Below are 25,297 nucleotides of genomic sequence, written 5' to 3'. Positions count from 1 at the left end.
CCCCCAGAACTGTCCATTTGGCCGTAGAATGGGTCCGATATGTTTGGTGGCTCCAATGTTATAGAAGATCTATAAGGTCTCTGTACCATCCATCTTTCATAAGAAATGTAAGGCTGTTTGTGTTAGGTATTTATTTATTTTATCAATCTTCTACCCTGCCCTCCCCAGCCAAGGCCGGGCTCAGGTAGGCATTTTTCAGTTAACTTTATAATGTGGGTGTTATCTTTAGGGGAAATTGTATAGCTTTTTTTCTTAAGAACATTATGTCTCTTTTGAATCTCTCACCCTCAGCTTCAGAGATGACCCTGCATTCTAGTATTATGAGAGAGCGAAAAAAGCTTCTCCCTCTCCACTCTCTCCACACCATGCATAATTTTGTAGACCTCTATCATGTCTCCCCTTACCTGCCTTTTTTCTAAGCTAAACAGCCCTAAGCGTTTTAACCACTCCTCATAGGGCAGTTGCTCTAGCCCCCTGATCATATTGATTGCTCTTTCCTGCACCTTCTCAAGCTCTGCAATATCCTTTTTTTAGGTGTGGTGACCAGAACTATATTCCAAGTGTGGTCTCACCATAGATTTGTATAAGGGCAGTATGATGGCAGCAGATTTATTCTCGATTCCTTGTTTAATTATGGCCAGCATGGAATGTTTTTGGGCTGTTACCTGCAGATCCCTTTTTTTTGTAACCCACCTTGAGTTGCCATGGTTTGTAGGAAAGGTAGCATATAACCACTTCAATAAAAGTACAAACAAACAAAAAACAAAAACAAAATAAAAGTACAAAAAATTGAGAATACACAAAACAGATTTTGAGTTACTGAAAAATTGTCAGCATTAGTCATATTTCCAGAAAATATATTTTTAGTGAGAACACAATTATCACCTGAATCATGACTCTTCCAGCATCTGCAAAGTGATGACACCATTATTTTGACTTTCATGTTGCAAATTACAGCTTGTATTTTTGCCGTAAAACAAAATTTTCACATGATCTAAAACATTGTTACATGTATTTTTGGTTCTTGCAGCATATGTTTAGTGATTTACTGTTACAAGCATTGTTTTATTTGTTATGTTGTTTGTTATTTAATTGTTATAGCCAAAACTAATAAACTAAACTGAAACTAATAAAATGAAACGAAATTATATATTAGAAGTAGACAAATGACAAGAAAAAGGAGGGATGCTGGAACATCTTTATACATGATTTGGATGGAGGAATAGAGGGGATGCTTATTAAAGTTGCAGATGATACTAAATTGGGAGTGGTAGGAAATGTGGTTGAAGACAGAGCCAGGATACAGGATGATCTTGACAGGCTGGAAAACTGGGCTAAATCTAATAAAATGAATTTCAGCTGAGATCAATGTAAAGTTCTTCTGCATTTAGGTAGAAAAAAATCAAATCCTTAACTATAGGATGGGGGAGACTTGCTTGGCAGTAGTATGTGCAAAAGGATCTAGGGGTTTTAGTAGTCCAGACACTGAACATGAATCAGCAGTGTGATGCAGTAGCTAAAAAGGCAAATGTGATTTTGGGCTTTATCAACAGAAATATAGTGTCCAGATCACACAAACTGCTCTGCTCTGGTTAGACCTCGCCTAGAGTATTGTGTTCAGTTTTCGGCACTACAATTCAAGAAGGATGTAGACAAGCTGGAACATGTCCAGAGGAGGGCTACAAAGATGGTGAGGGTTCTGGAGACCAAGTCCTATGAAGAAAGGTTGATGGTTCTCAGTATGTTTAGCCTGGACAGGAGACAACTGAGAGGTGATATGATAACCATCTTCAAGTACTTGAAGGGCTGTCATATAGAGGATGGTGCGAAGTTGTTTTCTGTTGCCCCAGAAGGTTGGACCAGAACCAACGGGGTGAAATTAAATCAAAAGAGTTTTCAGCTAAACATTAGGAAGAACTTTCTGACAGTTAGAGCGGTTCCTCGGTGGAACAGGCTTCTAAAGAATAGTGTGCATAGTTTTACCAGCTAAAATTCTAGTTGTGAATTCTGAAAGCCTGTTATTTCATTATTTAACAAAAAGGGAAGTTGAGTAGTTAAAACTTCAGCATGAGAATAGCCTGGTTAGGCCTGTTCTTGACTGTTAATCTTATTCACCACAGTATTGATTGTGATCTTGAGTGTGGCAAATGTGTTAGCTACAAAGAGCAGTTTCTGGACCCATTGCAACCTTTAAACAAAAACTTCCCATGAGCTTCCTTAATGTGTTGCTCAGGCCTAATTTCTACAAATTGGAGTTATGTTTAATCCAAACTCTAATGCTTACTTACTGTTAAGTTGTATGTTGGCTGACAGACTTATTCGTTTCAGAAATAGGCTGGCGGGCAGAATTTCTCCCAATGGATCATGCTTTGTCAGAATATGAATTTGATGTCATTATTGGTGCTGATGGCCGCAGAAATACTTTGGAAGGTATGTTATATGCAATGCTAAAACTAATTTGGCAGGACCCCTGATATCAAAGGTTTCTTTCTTAAATTGTAATAACTGTCAGATTGAATAATGAATGCTTTTTAAATTATAGTCTCTTTAAATTACAGTCTTTCATGAAGAAAAATGTTAATTTAGATCTTCTAAAGTTATTTCACTGCTGATTTTAAAAGCATGAGTGGTGGTGGAAAGTGCTGTTAAGTCACAGCCGACGTATGGCAACCTCATAGGGTTTTCAAGGCAAGAGATGTTCAGAGGTGGTTTGCCATTGCCTGCCTCCGCATAGCAACTCTGGGCTTCCTTGGTGGTCTCCCATCCAAGTACTAACCAGGGCTGACCCTGCTAAGCAGCCGATATCTGACAAGATTGGGCTAGCCTAGCCCACCCAGGTCAGTGTGCTAAGCATGTGTAGATACTGTTTAACATAAAATAATACTTTCACATAAAGATTTATAATGAAAGGAGAAAGTCCATTAGTAATAAAGCACTTTCTCGGTCATGGTTTACCTTTATGAATTCAAAATAGGGATCATCTAGAGATCCGATATGCACACAAAGATCTCTGATGGATTGCTTTAGGAAGAGTGAATTGATGTCAAAAGTACATGTTCAGCAAATAGATGAGTGAATAAAAACTGAGGGAGAGGAAGATCTTGTAGCATCTGCAAAATAATAATTAAACAAATGTCTAACTCCCTCCTCAGCTGTTTTCAGTGAGACACTAGCTAAGCAGCTTTCTTCGTATCACATGAGCAGACTTGCTGCTAATTATATTTTTTCCATTGATTTTAATTGGGTACCTTTTTGAATTCAGCTCTGTCAAAGAATACTAAATTACCCGTTAGCATTTAAAACTATCGGGAAGGATACAGCCATTTGCTTGGGTATTGCAGAAGTACACCCACACAAATGAATCAATCACATTTCATAGATACTTAAACTGGCCAGGAGAGATGAGATAAAAGATAGATACTGGTGTTTTTGCTGTCAATTGCTACAGTAAAGAATGTAGGAGAAGTTTGGTTACAAGGACACATGCCCAGGACCTGTGGAGGGAGGTGGCTCCCTGGTGTATGTTCATCTCTTGTCCTCAAGGATATGTAGAGACTATGAGTTTCCCTTCTCAACGCTTTTCATGTTGCAGAAGACAATAAAGAAACATCAGTGCACCCAAACTGCTGCTGAAGTAGCTCTTAAGACCAAATCAAGCTGCACGTGTTAGTTGTTGTATGGAGCTCCCAGTATTGTTGTTTTTCTATTGCAGTAGCCAGCATGCAGGGCTCCAGTCTAAGCCTCTTCTTTTTGCCATTTTCCTGACCCAAAACAAAGCTGTGGGACTACAGATATAAACTTGGGAAAACAAGGGGTGGAGGCTTAAAGCCTCCTTCCCTTGCGCCCTTGGTCAGCTAGTTAAAAGGTGGGAGGGCAGGACTGAGCGCTCCATTCTGGGTGTAGAAGAAGAAGAAGAAGAGTTGGTTGTTATATGCCGACTTTCTCTCCCACTTACGGAAAAATCAAACTGGCTTACAATCACCTTCCCTTCCCCTCACCACAAGAGACACCCTGTGAGATAGGTGGGGCCAAGAGAGCTGTGACTAGCCCAAGGTTACCCAGCTGGCTTCGTGTGTAGGAGTGGGAAAACCAACCCAGTTCACCAGATTAGCCTCCTCCGGTCATGTGGAGGAGTGGGGAATCAAACCCGGTTCTCCAGATCAGACTCCACCACTCCAAACCACCGCTCTTAACCACTACACCACACTGGCTCTCAGTATGCAGTCAGATATTGCTGATAGAAGGTCTGGTATTTCCTAGATCTAGCTGCTCTGAGCCTGGCTTTGGCTGGGAAGAGCGAGGTAACAAATGGAAATAATAAAGAAATAATAGATCAGATACCATAAAAGTCTGTCCTGATATTTTTCTCCCTGTAAATATTGGAAATACTCAGAATTTGGTCGGGAAGACTTTCACTGTTTAATGGTTTTAAAATGCATGTTTTAAATTGTTAGCCACCCTGGTGGCTACTGTAAGGACAGAAATGTAGGATTAAAAGGGTATTATTTTCAGTGGCACCCTGGCAACAATAATGGCGAGGAAGGGAGAGAGTCCGCAGCTAGAATGGCTGCCACCCTGGTCTTTGAAACTAATGTCCCTTTAAATTTTAAAAGGCCACTATGGTTAATGAGTTGTAGACATGGCCTCCAAATCTCTGAATGGCAACAGTTTGCCACTGCTTGCCCATCGGAGGCAATTTCCACTCAAGGCTCCGTTGCTGAGGCCTCAGAGGCTGTGGGCTAACTGGGTGTAGAAGTGGCAACAGTCACACCCAAGCAACGTGGGATAAGTGCCCTGCTTAATGGTGTGATGAGCCAGCAGACAAAGATCCCAGCAGGAGAGAGAAAGCCAACTCATCCATCAGAAGCCAGGTCCAGCAGAACAGGGATCAGCTGGGAGCTGTCTTGGGATCTTCTGCTGTGGAAATTTGCTTCTGTACCAAGCAAAGGTTTTTTGGGGGTGGGGTCGGTGTCAGGAGCTAACTCCCAGCTGATCATGGGGACCAGTTGGAAATCATGTTCTTCTAATCTTCTATCCTGGAAATAATGTTGTGGCCCAGATTGGCTGAGATGCCACAAATTTACCAGGGGAGGGTGTGATCAGCTGCCCAGCTGATTTTCATTCCCTGCTCCCCATTCCAAGCTGTCAGCTTGGGAACCAGCTAAAAGAAAATTAACTCCTTCTTCCTTCCTCCCTCTTGCAATGGGGAGCTCAGAAGCCAGCACCTTCTCTTCTCCAACTTCACTGTGCAGCAGTTTTTCTGAAGGGGGAGGGATGGATCAGAAGCCCCTTAGTAGCTGATCCCCATCAGCTGTGAGATGGCTTTTGGTCCTCTCCCCAACCTTTTCCTGTGCTCCAGCACAACAAGGCTAGCATGCAGGGAGTGCTGGGAGATCAGAATCGAACTTATATTTGATCCCTCGAGCATCTCTAAGTCAGCTTCTGAACAGCTGCTACAAACTTGTTTGGCAGCTGTTTGAGTTGCTCAACGCAAGGTGAACATATCTTGGCTCAGCTCATGGTCTGATTGCGAGTGTCAAAGAAGGCATGTTTGACTGCTGAACAGGTTTGTTGCAAAATCTGTGGTATCCTTACCCCTTTTCAGTGTCCCACTGTGGAACACAGAGCAGGGCTTTCCACTCTGGTCTGTCAGTATGTCTTCACCTTCATGTTCACCCCAAAGCCATAAAGTAAGCCAAAGGGGTGAACTTGTGGGCAACGGCATAGGAGAGAGTGCACAGGGCGCAACCACCTCATATTCTCCTTTATTCCTCCTTTTCTTTGCACAGGTGCAATAGGCATCTCCACATGGCTTAAAATTGGATTTACAATAAATTCTAGTTTTCTCTTTTAGGGGCACGGTAGGGTTTGGTGATCTAAGACTGGGGAGGAAAGCCAGTTGCCGTAGGCTATGACTGGAAACCTTTTAAACAAATATTGCCTTAAGCTTCCAGCTAAAAAATCAACCAAAATGAGTAATCAGTGTTGAATCAATGACGGATGGTGATTTCGTTTATAATCTTTAACGCTTTTGTGGTGATTGTCAGACCATCCTGGTGTGCTTTTTTTCCTTCTGTGCAAGGCTTTAGGAGGAAAGAATTTCGTGGGAAACTGGCTATTGCTATTACTGCCAACTTTATAAACAGAAATACAACTGCAGAAGCTAAGGTGGAAGAGATCAGTGGGGTTGCTTTCATCTTCAATCAAAAATTCTTCCAAGATCTGAAAGAAGAAACAGGTGGGTCACCTGTTCTCCTTTTAAGCATGGCAAAGCACAGCATAAATCCCTGAACTTAACCCTGTAATAGCTATTCATGAGGTACCAATTAAGTGATGACACTGCTGATTTCAGACAAGTAGATTTAATCTCCTTCGGCTGTGCCTTTAGTACGGATGTTTGTACTGCGAGTTATTGTTTAAACTTGCAAACATATTTTAGATAGTCAGATTTTCTTTTTTGGCTCCTACAGTTATCTTTTATCAGTTTGCTTTATCCTGCTGCCAATCAAACAATGGAAACAGTACACACTGCATTGTTTTAAACCAAGCTAGTTCAATGTTAATGACTTTTTATCTGTGCTATTGATTTCAAGCCAAGGTTTACACCATGCTATGGTAATAGGGTTTTTAAAAATTGCCATAAATACAAAATGTTAAGAAAAACAAGACACACATACAGTCAGTATTTGAAAGTATAAATTAGAGGGGGAAACAATATTTTTAAAAATGATTTCTCCTTGTATCCATTAAATTAAAGGAAAGCAGATATGTCTAATCTGCCCTTAACGTGAAGCATAAATATCGAGAATGCTTCCTGCTGTTATAGTAAAATCTGTTTCAAATGAATGGACTGAACCACTTTGAATGCAAAAAATCCCCCTCAAGTCTGTTGGTATATGTTTACATTGCAATGATAGGGTTGCCAGATCCCTCTTCACTACCGGTGGGAGGTTTTTGGGGCAGAGGGTGGGGTTCGGGGAGGGGCGTCAATGCCATAGAGTCCAATTGCCAAAGTGGCCATTTTCTCCAGGTGAACTGATCTCTATCAGCTGGAGATCCGTTGTAATAGCAGGAGATCTCCAGCTAGTACCTGGAGGTTGACAACCCTATGCAAGCAATGCTCACCAAGTAGAATTTCTACAGTACCAGTAAATATTTTAATCTTATGGCTATTGGTCCACACGGACCCTGCAACCCCAGGAGTCAACTTTCCCAGGCTCATAAGGAGCTACTTTGGGAGAGGCAGATGAAGCAAAACCCAGCGCTCCTTGCGCCATGAGATTGGCCTGTTTGGGCTGCTTTTGGCTTTAATTCAGCATGCAGAAGCTTCCCAAACCTACCTTCATATAAAAGTGCAGTTCAGGTCTCTGAAAGGAAGGGAGGCTAACTAACAAGTCTTGATTAAGACCATAAATATCACAGTTATGTATATTTATTAATATTTGGCATCATGTATCAAATACATAGTGGGAGTATGCCTATGAAAATTGATGTTATGCTAGTAAATGGGGAGCTTTGTGGAAACGTAAATCATTTTTGCAGACACTTAAAACATGTTATGAAAAGAGGGCTAATAAATTAAATAAAGTATAAAAGCTAAGATAGTATGTAACTAGAAAATGAGCTACATAGGTTCTATTGTGCAGTATGGTTGGGTGTTAACATGAGGAAATTGTTTCATTGGAGCTCTGAAATGAACTACCCTTGTTACAACTATTCTGTGTCTCCAAAATAAGACTACAAATTTGAGCAAAGTGTATAGGACATTCGGAAAGCATGGGCCATTGTGCTGGAGTCCCTCTAGTCTATAGATTTTTTTCTATGCAGGAGATCAGACATTGAATCATGAACTCTGCCCCCTTTATCGGAGAATCCACCTTAAATTTATCAACCCATTGTTCGCTAGTAGGGAGTGGCACCCGGTTGAGTGCAAGGTAGCTTGTCTTATGTCTACTAAGGATGTGGCCACAATTGGCAAGTTTTTGCAGCAAGCAATGTGTATTGGTAAATGTTACTGTAAACTCTGTTGAGAGAAATTGTATGATTACATTCTCTGCAGATGTTGTTTATGCCAATAATGGTTTCGCTATTGATTGATTGAATCATTAACTCATTTTTTCTTTAGTTGTGCTTTCTATTTTACTCAAATAGCTTGTTTTATTACACGTTTTGTTGCAAAGTTTCCTGTCTGCTTGCATGATTTTCATTTATTTTTTCTGCTCTTAAAATTAGGAGCTTGTAGGTATCATCTATAAACGGGGATTGATTTTTTAAAATAATTTGGGAGTTTTTAAAAAAATTCGCCCATGTGCTTTGGCACACTGACGCTCGAATTTCATAACAGGAACAGTACAGGACATTAGTCAAACAGATAAGAAAGTTATTTACATTGATGAGTGTTTCTGTGTGCCACACCTCCCCCACATGTCTTTGTTTCTTCCCTAGGAATCGATCTGGAGAATATTGTGTATTATAAGGATAGCACTCACTATTTTGTGATGACTGCAAAAAAACAGAGTCTCCTTGAAAAGGGAGTGATTATTCATGTATGTACCTAAACTTGGGATAAAGCGTTATCTGTCTTTTTCAGAATGTGTAAAGGCAATGAAATATTTAACTGCTGTATATAAAAAGTTATTTTGGTGTCATATTTCTTTCGTACAGCCTTTATTGGCTTGAAAGAGCCATGTATTGTATAAACAGCATCTGTGACTTACGTATAAGAAAATGAATGAAACATTTCTAATCATCCCCAAAGCTGGCCAAGTGCCCCTTGCATATATCAGGAAAGTTTATCGGCACCCAACGGTGTCTGTCCTGACAATTTCATTGTTTACAAAATGAACACTTTCTATATGTGTAATGAAGATCTTCAGAGTTGCTGACAAAAAAAAAACACTTTTAAATTCTGGAAATGTAATTTACAAATATAGCACAGGAAAAAGAAGACATTAGCACATCACTCGTTGTTCCAGTGGTTTGTATCCTACTGTTCCATTCAGTTGAAGCAACCCTGAGTGCAGGATCTCTCTCAGGATCTGATACAGAGTGCTGGATCTGCTGCCTTGTAAGAGTGCTTCTTTGCCTCCACCTGTGCTCTGCTTGAACATTTGTAAATAAAACAAATCTTATATTCTGATAGCGAGGTCAGCCAAATCTTTGGACACTTAAATTCGATGACTGGAGCTGTGAATGGGCAAGACAGATCTTTCTACATACTTGAAAAGGGTCCCAGATTTGCAGGAAAATGTGAAATCTTAAAAAAAATACTTTGTTTTTTTAAAAAACCTGAAAATGATAAAAGGTGTGCCTGTAGCTTTAAGCAGTGGGTTCCCTCAGTGGCTGTCCTAGGAAACCATAGAGTTTCAAGGCTTGGTTCTATCAGCAAAAGGAAGGGGAAGGGTCTTTCCAGGCCTATATTGGCCTTTGAAGGAGGGCACCTTGGGGCCAGAACTGACTAGGTTTGCGAGTTGACTGTTGGGTGGGAAAGAGACGGGTTTGCCAACTCCAGGTTACAAAACACCTGGAGATTTAGGGGATAGAGCCTGAGGAGGGTGGGGTTGGAGGAAGGGAAGGACATCAGAGAGGTATAATGCAATAGATTCCACCCTCCAAAGCAGCAATTTCCTCCATGAGAACTAGGGTAACCAATCTCCAGGTGAATGCTAGAGATCACTTGCAATTACAGTAGTAGAAAAGAGCAAGAGTCTAGTAGCACCTTAAAGACTAACAAAAATATTTTCTGGCAGGGTATGAGCTTTCGTGAGTCACAGCTCACTTCTTCTTGCAATTACAGTTGCTCTCCAGATGACAGATCAGTTCCCCTGGAGAAAATGGATGCTTTGGAGGGTGGACTCTATGGCATTATTCCCTGCTGAGGTTGCTTCGGTCTCCTAACCTCACCCTTTACACACACACCCCAATCTCCAGAAATTTTACAACCTGGAGATGGCAACCCTAAGGGGTGACTGATCTATGTAGTTGAGAGATCTGTTGTGATTACAGGAGATCTCCAGGTCAGGAAAGAGGAAATGGTGGGTGGGGGAAGGGGAAAATGAGATGCCTCCCGCAAGTCCTTACGGGTTCCCACTTGTACTAGAACTCCAAAACTCTCCAGTGTGCTTTCAGCTCCAAAGGGAACAAACCCAGATGAACATTACTTCTGGAACTTCTTGATGCTTGGGGAAGGGGAGAGTCCATAACAATAGTATTGGTATACTCCTATAATGTGTGAAGTTGCTGGACTCTTTTTGACCTTTTTATAACACATTCTGCTTTCCCATTTAGGATTACATTGATACTGAAATGCTCCTCTGCGGGGGAAATGTAAACCAAGATAGTCTACTATCCTATGCAAGAGAAGCTGCTGATTTTGCCACTGATTACCAGTTGCCTGCCTTGGATTTTGCAATTAATCACTACGGACAACCAGATGTGGCAATGTTTGATTTCACTTCCATGTATGCCTCTGAAAATGCTGCATTAATACGAGAGAGGCAAAGACATCAGCTGCTGGTTGCTCTTGTTGGAGACAGTTTACTAGAGGTAGTGTGCGCATATGTATTTGCTATAACATAGATGAGCAATTTAAGGATTTTTAACCACCATATATTCAAAGCTAATCTCTGCAACCATGAGGGCTGGAAAGTTGCTGTTTAATTCCAAGTTAGGACCGTTACTATCTGAAGTTGCTGGACAGTGCAAAAGAGTGCTGGATGTTGAACATGACCTGACTAAAAACAGCTGTATGATTCATATAACCAACAAAATTAAAAACATAGTATGTAATATCTAGTATATAAGCAAGGTATATGCAGTTGTGAAAGAAAGGAGCAGACTTCTTTCGTTTGGGAATGGTAATGGTAATGGAAAGAATGGTAATGGTAATGGAAAGAAGGAGGCTAAGGGGAGACATTATAGAGGTCTATAAAATTATGCATGGTTTGGAGAGAGTGGGCAGGGAGACGTTTTTCTCCCTCTCCCATAATACTAGATCATGAGGTCATCTGTTGAAGCTGGGGGGTGACAGATTCAAAACAAATAAAAGGTAGAATTTTTTCACACAACGCATAGTTAAATTGTGGAACTCCCTGCCCCAGGATGTGGTGATGGCTGCCAACTTGGAAGGCTTTAAAAGGGTAGTGGACATATTCATGGAGGAAAGGGGTATTCATGGCTATTAGTTAAAATGGATACTAGTCATGCTGCATATCTATTCTCTCCAGGATCAGAGGAGCATGCCTATTATCTTAGGGGCTGTGGGACACAGGCAGGATGGTGCTGCTGCAGTCATCTTGTTTGTGGCTTCCTAGAGACACTTGGTTGGCCACTGTGTGAACAGACTGCTGGACGTGATGGGCCTTAGTCACATCCAGCAGGGCCTTTTTTTTCTTCTTATGTTCTAAATGTTTAAAATGTGAATATTACTTAAACAGCCATTCTGGCCAATGGGTACTGGCTGCGCAAGAGGGTTCCTGGCTGCGTTCGACACGGCGTGGATGGTGAGAAGTTGGGCACAGGGAAAGCTCCCTCTTGACATCCTTGCAGAAAGGTAGGCATCTCCCCTATCCCTTCTTGTCTTCAAACAACAATTTCTCAAACCGTACTCTTCTTGATCCAAAATCTGTTTTGGCCGCCATCTTAACTATGCAACATGGTCTTAGCAAGTCCAGAGCACGTCAGAGTACCTGTGATTGCTTAATGACTACAGAGAATGATTAGATGTCCCCAAAGTATCCAGAAGAGTTTCTTATCACAAATTTAAGAACTGCATATGGTGAAAATGTCTAGTGGTAAGTGGTACAGGTGGGATTCCTGGAAAGATAGAATTTTATCTTGATGTTTGTCTTAAAACCACTTCAAGCTATAAATTTTTCACACTTCTATGTAGTATAGAATGTGACTCTTTCCTGTAATCCAGGGATTCCTGTCCTTGCTGAGACTGTGTGAAATTACTGAAGTTTTGAGAACAGGTAATGGGCTGCCATGGGGAGTACAGGATCTAGGGGTCCCCTGCAGACAGAATAGTGATTCCTCCTGGGATCTTCTGAAGCGTGTCCTTTTCCATCGAGGATTAGCTTTGGGGAAGAAGGACATGAGCACTATGGTGCCAATGAGTGCCATTTTGAAGTGCTACTGTACTCTGTTGCATCTGATGATAACTCCATGTAGTTTATTTTTACTCTGTGCAATTGCTGCTGAGTTTGTGTATGTATACTGAGTATATTTCTGGGTGTCCCACTTGAAAAAGAAGGGGTCATCTTACATTGACTTACAAATTGCAAGTATGTACAAGTTGTAATAGTGTTGCAAGTATGTATAAAAAACCTTTTGTGTCTAACATTTTGTGTGGGGGGGTCATCTTGCATTCAGAGTTGTGTTCCTTTTGGGTACATACTGTGCTACATTGCTGCCTGACTAACTTGTTCTCAAACTTCAGAGTTTCTGGATGTTAGAGAGAAGGGGAGAGAGTAAGGCAGTAGATAAGTAATTGGTGGATATAATAATCAATGAACAAAGTTGCCATCAAACAGGATTGTACTGATTTGTATGAGAGCCAGCATGGTGTAGTGGTTAAGGGCAGTGGTTTGGAGCAGTGGAGTCCGATCTGGAAAACAGGGTTTGATTCCCCATTCCTCCACATATGCAGCGGACACTAATCTGGTGAGCTGGATTTGTTTCCCCACTTCTACACACAAAGCCAGCTGGGTGACCTTGGGCAAGTCATGCTTTCTCAGCCTCACCCAGCTCACAGGGTGTCTGTTGTGGGGAGAGGGAGGGAAGGTGATTGTAAGCCGGTTTGAGTCTGCCTTAAGTGGTAAAGTCGGCATATAAAAACCAACTCTTCTTCTCCTTCTCCTCGTCCTCCTCCTCCGTTTTCCTGAAGTATTTTCCTCATTCTGTGCAGGCTCACTGGATTGGGGAAGGCTTTGCTTCTTTATAAGCAATAACTTCTGTTTGCCCAAGCCGTTCTGTTCTCTGGTGCTGCATCTGCTAGGTACAGGGGCCAAGGTTTTGCTTGAACACCCTGGCAAATAGGCAGTTCTGCAGGCTGGGGATGAGGTACTTCTTGTAGTAGCCAACGCTACCACTGGCAGTGATTCCATGTACGCGTTTGATTCCATGTACTTGGCAGCAAATGCTACTCTTGCCCTTCCTCTCCCTCCCCTCCAGAGTATTTTTTCAATGCTTGTGCCCTTTAATGAGAATACAGCAGCCCAAAATATGTTGGCTCTCGTCAGTTAAAATAAAGAACAGTATTAGTTAGGGCCACAGAAATCTCCACTTAGAGACAGAAGTAAAGTTCACATCTATAACAAATCTGGATGATGCATTGGTTAATGTCTCTGAGCTGTATCTTGACTTGATTCACCCTTCCCCGCCTTCACAGCACATTCCTGCTAAATGGCCTTTTATTATTTATTTCAAAGGTTTCTGTGCCTTCCCCTTAGCTACATGAGTCTCTGGTGAAAATACATTTGTATATTATCATCAAAATGGGACCCTGGGTCAAGGAGAACAAGACCCTCATAATGATTGAAGGTTTAATCATGATCAGATGTGCTTAGCTAAAGTCTAACTTAGCTGAAGTCATATTTAGATGTGTCTAGTGTTCACAGCTTTGATGGGAAGTGGTTAGATAAGAGGAATAAGAGAACATCTGGAATTGCACAAACACCATGGAAAACCACAACACTGTCTAGTTGACCCTGCAGAAGAATGAACTAAAGTTGCTTAGTGATGTGGAAACTGGCAAAATATACCTCTTGTCAGAAAGTGGTCCTCCTCTGAGGATGGGGACACAAGTGCAGTGAAAGTTTGGTTATATAATATAGTAAGCTTTAGGCATGCTCCAATTGTGATGGGTAGATGTGCTAATCAGTAAGCGAGAATCAGTGTACTTCCAAATATGTATAATGGAAGGAGGAAATGTGATGCTTTAAATTGTTTGTGGTTATGAGTGACAGTGTGCTTCTCCATGTACAACCTCTTGGACTGTGAGTGAGCACCTATTTTTGTGATCACAGTAATAAACTTTTTCCTTTCACCCCCTTGGTGTGGTTATTGGCTCAACTGCACCAGGGCCCGATCCTGTTTTCTGCTAACAAATATGTCTAATTTTTAACATGGCCCCAAAGTAGGGTTGCTAACTCTGGGATGGGAAATTCCTGGAGATTTTGAACGTGGAGCCTGGGGAGGGTGGGATTTAAGGAGGGGGAGAGAGCTCAGCAAGGTATGATGCCATAGAGTTCACCCTCCAAAGCAGCCATTTTCCTCTATGGCCTGGAGATTAGTTGTAATTCTGGGAAATCTCCAGGCCCTACTTGGAGGTTATATAACATTGCTGTTCCATTCAACACAGAACTAGCTATTATGCAGTCAGTGTTGAACCCTGATGAAGAGGTATTTCAAAACAGGATGAATACCGGATCCCTGTCTTTGATTTGATGGGTTCTTGAATTTTCCTCTGCCAATATTTGAAGTGTGGAACTGTTACCACTCTCTACTTGACAACTTGACTGTTTTGTGGCAAGACTGAAAGCAGCACTGGACAAGCTCTGGATATCATAAGCATCGTGTTGGACTCATCCGTTTCCCCTGTATTTATAGGGATTTTGTGGGTTTATACCTGACTGTTACATAATTGTAGATTTAGAATTTGGATATTTGGATACTAGATTATATTTCTATTAGCATCTTTGCAACATTGTGTGGTTATTAGCATTTTCTGCTGTCTTTTTGTTATAGTTTCCATTACAGCAGGCTAATCCTTATCTAAGTGTAACCTACTTGGAGGTTGGCAACCTACCCCAGAGACTGCTGCATGTGTTTGGAAGCTGTTTTAACTGTGTGTGTTGTGGTTTATCTTGGAATGAGGATGTAGCTGTTTTATTTGACTAAACTAGGACAGCAGACTTCTATGCAATCTTATTTACTTGATGTCACTGATGATCTCTCTCTGTCTGCCTCCTCCTAATCTTCAGTGTGCCTAGAGGGTTGAGTTGATGATGCTTGCTTGTCTTCACTGGCAACATCATTCCTACATTTTAGCTTATGATGGATAAAGGTCTTCATATGGCCAAAGGCCAGAAGATAAGAAAGTCCTGCCCAGTATCACCTCTGCTTTGCTCTTCCTTCATTCTACTCCAATACGCCATATGGATACCATATGGATACCTCTGTAGCTGTGTTTTAAATTTCATCAGATTTGTTCCTTTCTTTTCTGTTCCTATTTAATCTTTGACCAGGGCTAGATTTGTATAAAAGCTAGGTAAGATAGCATTCGGGGACTTGGATTTTAAAGGACCTCTAAAAACTTTTTGTTTACTAAAATTATAAAATTATTATTTTTGGCAAAGCTGCGAGGCCTCTTAAAGTTCTCACAGTTTAGGGTCTCAGTGTGTCTTAATCCTGCCTTTTCCTCTCCCCCCCCCATCCCAAGGAGAGGGACACAGACATTGATTTATTTGGGGATAGTATTGCCTATGGTGCCCTGACCTGGATGGCCCAGGCTAGCCTGATCTCGTCAGATCTCAAAAGCTAAGCAGGGTCAGCCCTGGTTAGTATTTGGATGGGATACCACCAAGGAAGTCCAGGGTCGCTACACAGAGGAAGGCACTGGCAAACCACCTCTGTTAGTCTCTTGCCTTGAAAACCCCATAAGGGGTCGGCAGAAGTCGGCTGCGACTTGACGGCACTTTACACACACATACATTACCTATGGTAGTGAGGAAAGCCTGGGCTTCGAAAAGGTCACATAAGGGCTGACAAAGCACATGTTTGTGAATGACAAAAACACAGTATAGTTGCAAATGGAAAGACAAACTGACTAATGACAGCTGGGTAACTGTCCACTGCTGTCTTGTGGTTAGAGGAGGAGTTCGTTCTTGTGTGAAGGGAAAATCAAAGCCAGATGCTTTTCAAAGAGGTAACCTCATTTTTTCCTAGCTATTTTCCTGCCTCAGGAAGAAATACTTATGCCTGTGTCTGTGTTTTCCCCACCCAAACACTTCTCATGCTCAGACAATATATTCAGAGTTGCCCAACTTCTAAATATAGCCAGGAGCACAAATGGTAAAAATAAATAAATTAAATAATCTTTTGTGCCTCTTAAAAACAACCCCTCATTTTTCCTTTCAGAGAAAGCCTTTATAGACTCTTACCTCAGACAACACCGGAGAATCTCACTAAGAACTTTGACCAGTACACCATTGATCCTGCAACACGTTATCCAAACTTGAATTCGAGCTGTGTTCGGCCTCATCAGGTAAGGAGGGAGAAGATGGGAATTGTGAAGTACACACTGATGAACAATATCAAAAAGATGTACTGGGTCATAGAAGTTCCTTTATCTAAGTTACAGTGTTGAATTCCCATAAAACAAGTGTCTAAATATCTATTACTGGTCTTTCGTTATAGCTCAAGGTGACTTAACAAATCACAACTTAAAATATGGAGACTCCCCATTAAAAGCTCTGGCAAATAAAATGGGCTTGCAGTATCTCCTAAAAAATTCTAGAAATGGGGCCCCAGGTCACCTCCTCAGGGAGCCCTTTCCACAGAATGGAAGCTATTAATAGAAAAGGCAAGGGCTCTAATTGATTTCAGGTGGGTTGCTGAAGATCATAGTTGGCACATGGGGACATATACATAAGTGCTAGACCGTGAAGGTCATAACCAGTGCCGTGAATTGAACTCAGAAACCAACTAGCAGCTAATATAGCTGTTTTGGACTAGGTGAGATGTTCCTATCAGCTAGCCCTTTACAATAATCAGGCTGCCTCATTTGGAATGAGTTGTAGTTTCTGGGTCGTCTTCAAGGGCAATGTAGAATGTTTTACACCAATCCAGCTGTGACGTTACAAGAGCATGAATTATAGCATGGCCAGGATGGCTAAGAAAGGAGAGAGTTGATGAACCAAATGCACTCTTGACCTGCTACACACCAAACTGTTTTTCAACCAGCAAGGCTGGGTCGTAATCTGTTCTTCAACTGCCAACTCATTCCTTCCACAAGTGGGGGCCAGCCCCTCTAGAACATTTGTCTTCCTAACCAACATTACCTCTTTCTTGTATGGATTTGGCTTCAGCTTGTTCTGCCTTAGTCTCAAAGTGCTGTTTCAGACCTGAAATGGATATTTCTGGAAACTTCAATAATGAAGTATGGAGCTGAGCATCATCTGCATTTTGATGGCATTAAGCCCGAAAACTCTGGACAATCTCATCCTGCAACAAATCCAATATACAAATGTTGAGGAGCATGGCTGAGAGAATAAAGCCCTACATGGTACATAGGGAAAATCCCAGCCTGTTGATTCTCTGGCTGCTGTTCATGAACACATGAAGCTGTCTTATACTGAATCTGACCCTTGGTCCATCAAAGTCAGACCAGCAGCAGCTTGTCAGGGTCTCAGGCAGAGGTGTTTCACATCACCTACTTGCCCAGTCCCTTTAACTGGAGATGCCGGGGATTGAACCTGGGACCTTCTGCATGCCAAGCAGATGCTCTACCACTGAGCCACAACCCCTCCAGTGAGAATTAGAGATACATTGGACTACTAAGAAATATGCAGTTCCTCTCCCTATCTTGGGTGGTTTTGGGTAAGTTCTCATGCTGCATTGCCAAGGGGCAATGTATTAATTATTTAGAGATTGAGAATTCAGGCTTGAATACTGAAAGTAGTTGGACTGGGCTGATTATTATTGCATTGTGTCCCTCTTTCTTTAGGTGAAGCACTTATACATTACAAACGAGCTACAGCAGTGCCATCTTGAAAGAGTGAGCTCCATCAGAAGATCAATCGGTCTTTGCAGACATGGTATTAAACATGTCCTGTTTGGTGTAATTTTTGCATTTTATAGCAGGGTGGAAGCTGAGAGTTTAGAACTGGTGGCTAAAACTTTGTTTAACTTGTAATTTCAGAATCTGACATTAGGCCAAACAAGCTTTTAACTTGGTGTCAGAAACAGACAGAAGGATACAGGAATGTTAGTGTCACAGATCTCACTACTTCATGGAGGAGCGGCCTTGCCTTGTGTGCAATTATGCATCGCTTCAAACCTGACCTCATGTAAGTTTTCATATGTGTGTAATGCTTGCTAATTGTAGGCTTTGCCAGGTTGATCATAAAAGTATAGACTTGGGCAAGGCCAGTCAAAACAGAAGATGGTTTTGTTTCCCTTTTTAACATCTGTTTTGCAACTATATGCATTTCTTTGCTCAGTTTTTCCCCCTTAGATGTCCTTGGCCCAGAGCTGAAAATGTAAGGTATACAGTTTCAAAGGCTATTTGAGATTTTAACGGTATGGTTTTTGCTTACTTTAGTAGAAGTCCAAGTTGTTTGGCAGTTTTCTTTTTTGAGAAGGAAATTGCTATAAGGCCTTGAAAATATACATGGGAAGAGCATGTTTGTAGGAAAACACTATTATATTCTAATATACTCTAATATTTCTCTTCCAGGAGCATTTGTAGCAATCAATACACAACTTCCAGAATATTTGCATTGCAGTTTCTGGAATTAGAGTTCGATCTTGCCAATTTGGTATTTAAAAGCATACCCATTTTGGGAGACTGCAACCAAAGCAATCTACTGTACTTGTGTCTCCCTGTCTTTCAGATGTAGTTGATATGTCGCGTCTTTTATGCACAGTGTTCAACCAATGTTATGCAACTTAAAGAGACATGTTTAAATTTATGTATTGGATTTCCAAAGTAGAGAAAAGAAAGGTTTCTCGGTTTTCACCTTCAAAATGCAAAAGAACTGGGGAGAAAGGCATTACTTCTGCCATCATGGTGGGAACAGTCTTCATCTGCTAGCCAAACCCCTGAGTTTTGGAACGATCTTTCTGCCTGTAAAGTGTTCTATTCTTTTCCCAGTCATTTCCATTAAAATGAATGTGAATAATACTGGTTGCCATGAATATTAAATTAAAAGTTAAAGAAAACAGAAAATACCAGAAGGAGACTTTAATCTAGAGTTTGTTGAATTAAAATGTAGGGGGTTATCCCTATGAACCATGCGAGCAATGCGGAGGCAAGGTTTGTTACCACCAATTTATGGTATTTTGAAGCTTAAAACAGAAAAATCCTATACACACAAAAGGTAGAATTCTGTAATTCTGTTCTGAAAATACATCAGTCTTGGTGCCGTGCAATACATTACAAAGGGGAGATGAGAATGTCTTGAGGGGACATTGCCCAAGTGAACAGAGCAGTGGTAAGGAAAGGGGATGTTTTCTCACTGGCTTTTTTCCCCTACCAAAATTGTTTTCCTCAACTGCTGCTTCCACTTGGGGAAAATGTACAGCTGTCCAAGTTCAGTCCTGACACTAAAAATGGGCTCTAAAGCTGACCCCTGGAGATTCTTGGTATAAATCCTGCACTGCTATTAATGATCAATTATAGTCCTTTTCAGGGCACATTTCACCATCAAATCTTTGGAGCATTGGAAGTTGTTAATAATCTTTTTTTGTGTGGAAACACTTTGTATCTTTTATATATTTGAAGAAATTGTTACATCTGGGATGACATCTCTCTGTATCTGGGGTAGTGTAGTCCTTAAAATATCCAGTTAAGATCAGGCAGATGCAAGCTCAGCCATGAAGCTCCCTGCGTGGCCTCGGGCCGTGTGCTTGGGCTATCTATCCACCCAGCATGCCTCACATAGTTGTTGTGCTGATAAAAATGTAGGATGGGCAAATCAGGCGTGCATCCTGAACTCCTTAGAGGAAGGGAGGGATAAAAATACAGATGATAATTTGGAATCCTAGAAGTCCTTGTACCAAGTTTTGTTGGAACAACCAGGTGAAACCCATTTGGACACTCAGACATCCTGTGCAAAAAAATCCAGGGAAATTTAATGTATTAAAATGTATCGATCCTGAATGATGTTTCTTCTTATGCAAAATCCATTTTCGTTCTGAAATTGTCCTTTGTTGCTCATATCTAACTAAGAAATCTACTTGGTAAACCAAGGCAATTCCAGATTATTTTGTTTTAAAAGAAATTGCATATCTTCTCAAGGCCACCCAGTAAGTTCAAGGAAAAGGCTGGACTTTTACTCAGGGCCAAGGACAGCACTCTACTGATTACTAGACTGCTGAGATTCAATTTAGCCAGCTTTTTAAAGTTTTAACATTTATTTACATTTGGGTAAATCTTAACCTTTATTTGCCAAGATATTTGAAACAGATTGTGAAATAAACTGACTGTGTGTGTGTCTGAGGGTGTGTTTTTTTCCTTTTCCTTTCCTTTTTTGACTCTTCCTGAACAAAATTTTCTGGAGTATGGCAGCAGCCTTTCCGGGGTTTATTTAAAACTATGTTTCAAAAGGAGGAAAAGAAATTGAGCGGGAAATTTCCCAAAGTGCCAGAAAGGAGCTCTTCTTCACTGACATGGTTTGTTCATAACAAAATTTCTGGCAGGGTATGAGCTTTTGTGAGCTGTGGCTCATATCTTGGCAGAAATTTTGTTAGTCTTTAAGGTGCTACTGAACTCTTGCTCTTTTCTACTGTTAGTGACAGACTAACACGGGCTACCCGTCATGGTTTGTTTCTGTTTCTCTTAATCTCCCAGTGACTTTGATTCTCTGAATGAAGAAGATGCTGTCAAAAACAACCAGCTGGCATTTGACACTGCTGAGCGGGAGTTTGGAATTCCTCCCATCACTACTGGGAAAGAGATGGTGTCTGCGGGAGAGCCTGATAAGCTTACTATGGTCATGTACCTCTCAAAATTCTATGAACTATTTAGGGGAACACCTTTGAGAACAGTTGGTAAGCCATACTGGGTTGTTTTTGCTTGTAGGAGAAGTTGGGTTATTACTTTCTTTTACAGTTTTCTTGATTTGCTGCTGCAGTTGAGCCAAAGTTTTTCTTGCAGTGCCAATATAACATCTCTGGAATGCTGAACCACTGTAGCTACTTTAAAAGGAAATGGGGGAAATACTTAACGTTGCTCATGGGTTATGTTTTCTACAAACAAACAATATATAATTGCTATTATAAAATTGGCTACTTGACACTTGATCATTTTGTATCTTTGCATTTAACTTTGCATTTAGCTCTCCTCTATAAAAGTACTTGCTGTTAACATAAAGGAAAATACAAACTGACACAAAAAGGAACTTATGTAGACAACATCTATACATATATACATATGCTTCCAAAGGTGCTCAGTCTTAAGAGTTTGGCAAAAAAACAACAACCAAAAATGGAACTTCATATTTGTGGAGCAGCTGTCAAGAATAACCGGTGGCCTGTTGTTGTTATAGAAGTGTAATCCTCTGCATGTCTGCTCAGGAGTAAATCTCAACGTTTAGTGGGGCTTACTCCCAAGTTCATATGCATATAGAATTGCAGCCTAAGATGCACAGGTTAGTTATCTAACGGGTTTGCCTTTGGTCAGGGTTATTGAGAGAACAGCGGCAGACCAACTCCAGGTCTTTTTTGATATCTCATCTGCTCTGGATAGTTTTCAGTCTTATTTCAGGCCAGGCTATGGGATGGAAAGCCTTAGCTAATGATTTCCATCTGAAGGCAGACGAAGGCCGTGCTTCTTTGTTGTTCCTGCTGGGTTTATCTGCTGCCTTTGATACAGAAGATCACACTATCTTGTTGAAATATTTAGAGACAGAATTAGGTATGAGAGAATGTACTTTGGATTGGTTTAAACGGTTTTTCGTGGAATGGACTCAAAGGATTGCTGTTGGAGATCAGGTATCAGTTTGGGACTTGTCCTACCAGGTGCCACAGGTCTTACCCACCTCACTATTCAACCTCTGTTTAGAGGTTTTAGGTAAAACCATATGTAGCTTTTGAATTACATGTCATATGCTGACAGCACCCAGCTCTGTATCTTTTGATCCAAATACCTTAGTGATGCTTTAGAACCAGTGGTTCTCAACCTGGGGCCATATGGCCCCCCCCGGGGGGGCCCCAGAATATTCTAAGGGGGGCACCGGTGAAAATTGCTGTGTGCATTTTGTGTGGCTGTTTATGCTTCTTTGTTCCTTGGCTATTTACAAACAAAACATTTAAATAGCTACCTTTCTACTGGTAGGACAGGGAGCCACAGAAAGGAAACAAGGTTGGAAGGGGGCCACGGTCAGAAAAAGGTTGAGAATCATTGCTTTAGAGGACTTGAATCACTGCCTGACTGCTGCAGTTAAATGCCTAAGGGAAAAAAAATTGGAACTGCATCCTGATAAGATGGAAGCAATGCTAGTTGGCCAGGCTGAGGCCTTGAAGGACATTGCACTTCCTACCTTTGATGGAGTTCACCTGACCTCTCTGACTTCGTTAAGAGCCTAGAGATTATACTGGATCTAGCATTACTGTTAAAGAAGCAAGTTAATGCAGCTTCAAAAATGCTTTCTTCCAACTTTGTCTAGTCTGGAAGATGGCTCCCTGCCTTGACTCAGCTGATCTAGCCACCTGGATCCATGCCACAGTAACATCAAGATCAGGCTATCGTAATTCACACTATGTGTGTCACTTTACCTGAGACTCCTGATAACTGTATCTCCAGTTATCAGGAGCTAAATGAGACATGCACATTGCACACATTGTGCAGTCACTACATTGGCTGCCTGTCAGCTAATGGGTCCAATTCAAGGTCACATACAAAGCCCTGCATGGCTTTGGATCCTCATATCCGCAGGATTGCCTGTCCTCCTATGTTCCACCAGGACAGCCCCACTCATCTGTTCAGGGCCTTCTGCAGGTGCAGCCCTGCAAAGAGCAACAACTGGCCCTACATGTGCATTGTGGCTTCCTCCTCAGGGAATGGCCTGCCTGAGGTGCACATTTTGTAAAATGGGCTTCAGAAGAGCTTTTCTGTAAAGATAATAAGACTATACTATAACAGAAGACATCCTGGAGAACTCCCTGCCCCAGGATGTGATGATAGCTAGGGCTGTTGAACATTTTTTTGGGGGGAAATTCAGATTTGGCAAAATTCGTCCCGTTTTTATTCGGGAAACGCCAAACACCGAACTCCCCCTATTCGAATTCGTGGAATTTGGCTTGGAATTCCGCGTTCCTGAATAAATTCGGCCGAATAAAGCTGGCAGTGGGGATCAGTTTAAAGAGCCATCCGCCCGCCTTCTTGGGAGCCCGGAGAAGGCGGGCGGGTGGCTCTTTAAACAGATCCACACTGCAAAGACCCACCCGCCCGCCTTCTCAGGGCTCCCAGGAAAGCGGGCGGGTGGCTCTTTAAAGTGATCCACCCTGGCAGCCATGGCAGCACGGATCAGTTTAAAGAGCCACCCGCCCGCTTTCCTTGGAGCCCCGAGAAGGCGGGCGGGTCTTGGCAGTGCGGAGCAGTTCAAAGAGCCCCCCGCCCGCTTTCCCAGGAGACCCGGGAAGGCGAGCAGGGGGGCTTTAAACTGCTCCGCTGAGATTGGGGGGAGGGAAGGCAATCCAAAGGCCAGGATCGCCCGGGAGATTGGGGGGGAAAGGGAAGGCGATCCTGTCCCCTGCCGGGTTGAGCTCTCTGGAAGACAAGCTTGCTTGCCTTCCAGAGAGCTCTTTAAAGGCGGGAAAAGGCAGGTTGGGGGATCTCGAACCTGCCAAATTTTTTCCGCAGTCCCCCGAACTTGCCGAGTTCAGGACCGTGGTTTACCGCCATTTTGCGGTTTGGATGGAACCGAATCGACAGCCCTAGTGAAGGCTGCCAACTTTAAGGCTTTAAGAGGGGAGTGGACATGTTCATGGAGGAGAGAGTTATTCATGGCTATTAGTAAAAATGGCTACTAATCATGATGGTTACCTATTCTCTCCCAGATAAGATGAGCATGCCTATTATATTAGGTGCTTTGGAACACAGGCAGGACAATGCTGCTGCAGTCGTCTTGTTTGTGGGTTTCCTAGAAGCACCTGGTTTGCCACTGTGTGAACAGACTGCAGGACTTGATGGACCTTGCTCTGATCCAGCATGGTCTTTCTTATGTTCTTAGAATAGTTCAGGGATGTGATTTATGTAGGGACAGGGACTTCAGGTTATACCACTGCATAAATGACACATTATCAGTTTGCTGCACATATTACTCCATTGTCGTTTCATTGTTTTCTACTGTTGTACTACCATTTTACTTCACTATATCCACACTCTGAATCATGTCTAATATGCTATGCTCATTCAGAATTTGGTAATCCCCTAGTACATTGTTCACTTGATGTGCATCATATTGACTGTATCAGCCTTCACAGTTTTTATCAGATGTCTCTTCATATAGACTGTTTACACTGTTTATACATCAGTTTACACTGTGCAATCCACTTTGAGTTTCAGTGAAAAAGAGCACTACAAATACAGTAAATAAAATAAGCCTTCTAGGTTTCTGGCTGAAATCTTATTCACAGTGACCTGATAATAAACTATGTTGAACATGGCAGGACAATGTATGTAAACATTGGGTTTTGCATCGTAGGGAAAAGCAAAAGGAGACTTGTTTTACCGTAAAGGTTGATTACAGTGCTACTGCTACTTTTAAAAAGGAGTACTTTTGCTAGCTTAATATGAGTTTTACAAGTGCTGGGTAACACATTTATTTGCAATGATTTATTGTGCATTTGAACAGATGCTACTGACAAGCAAAATGGAGAAAAAAGTGGCCTTTGTTCAGCAAAATCATCAACGTTCATCTCTAATAATTACAACAACTTAACATTTCCAAGGAAGAGAGTACCTAAAGTAAGAATCTTGCTTATTGTTTAACAAAGTTTAGGGGGGGTGGAATTGTAAGGGCGCAAAACCATTGTTTTTGTACTATAGTAATGTTTTAAATCTCAGACGCAATATATGACCATTTAAATTATTTCTTGAGACACTGAGACCTAGTGTCCATAATCAAATTTGATAGTGGCTTGAATCTAAAGAAGGCACACGTAAAGGAATATGTGGATTTATCCATCTCACTACAATTTCCCATGCCATGATCCATGTTGTTCTCAAGGATCCTTGACCTCAGAAGAAGCTTTTCAGGGAAGCTAAGAAAAATCCATACATGGTTTGTTGGATCCAGTACAGTAGGTTTTTAAAAATTAAAAGAGGGCTTCATGCATGTATAATTATTATACCAAATTCATTACCAAAATATATGGCTATTGGCAACAGGTTACAAAATCACTATGCAAATTAATGGAGGCTAGGTCTTTTATTAGCTATTATCTATGATAGCTAAAAATGGAGGCATTATGTCTTAGTTTATAAGATACTGATGATGAACAGAGGTGGTTGTCTTCATCATGCCTTGCTATTAACTGTCTTGAGGCTTTGATGGCCAGTGTAGAAGTA

At 41.6% G+C, this 25,297-nt stretch overlaps 1 protein-coding gene across 1 annotated transcript in view; it reads left to right on the top strand.

Moving 5' to 3' along the window:
* Positions 1-25,297, top strand: part of LOC130479028 (F-actin-monooxygenase MICAL2-like) — a 75,824-nt gene that overhangs the window by 22,250 nt on the left and 28,277 nt on the right. Inside the window, exons 4-13 of the mRNA XM_056851314.1 lie at positions 2,329-2,430; positions 6,083-6,238; positions 8,446-8,546; positions 10,288-10,545; positions 11,436-11,551; positions 16,141-16,267; positions 17,729-17,819; positions 17,924-18,071; positions 20,576-20,775; positions 24,582-24,694. Of these exons, the coding sequence (XP_056707292.1) occupies positions 2,329-2,430; positions 6,083-6,238; positions 8,446-8,546; positions 10,288-10,545; positions 11,436-11,551; positions 16,141-16,267; positions 17,729-17,819; positions 17,924-18,071; positions 20,576-20,775; positions 24,582-24,694 (1,412 nt within the window). The remainder of the gene's footprint in view (positions 1-2,328; positions 2,431-6,082; positions 6,239-8,445; positions 8,547-10,287; positions 10,546-11,435; positions 11,552-16,140; positions 16,268-17,728; positions 17,820-17,923; positions 18,072-20,575; positions 20,776-24,581; positions 24,695-25,297) is intronic.

The sequence above is a fragment of the Euleptes europaea genome, chromosome 6 (assembly GCF_029931775.1).
Source record: "Euleptes europaea isolate rEulEur1 chromosome 6, rEulEur1.hap1, whole genome shotgun sequence".
In the NCBI taxonomy this organism is placed as follows: Eukaryota; Metazoa; Chordata; class Lepidosauria; order Squamata; family Sphaerodactylidae; genus Euleptes; species Euleptes europaea.
This window is presented reverse-complemented; position numbering and strand designations above follow the sequence as displayed.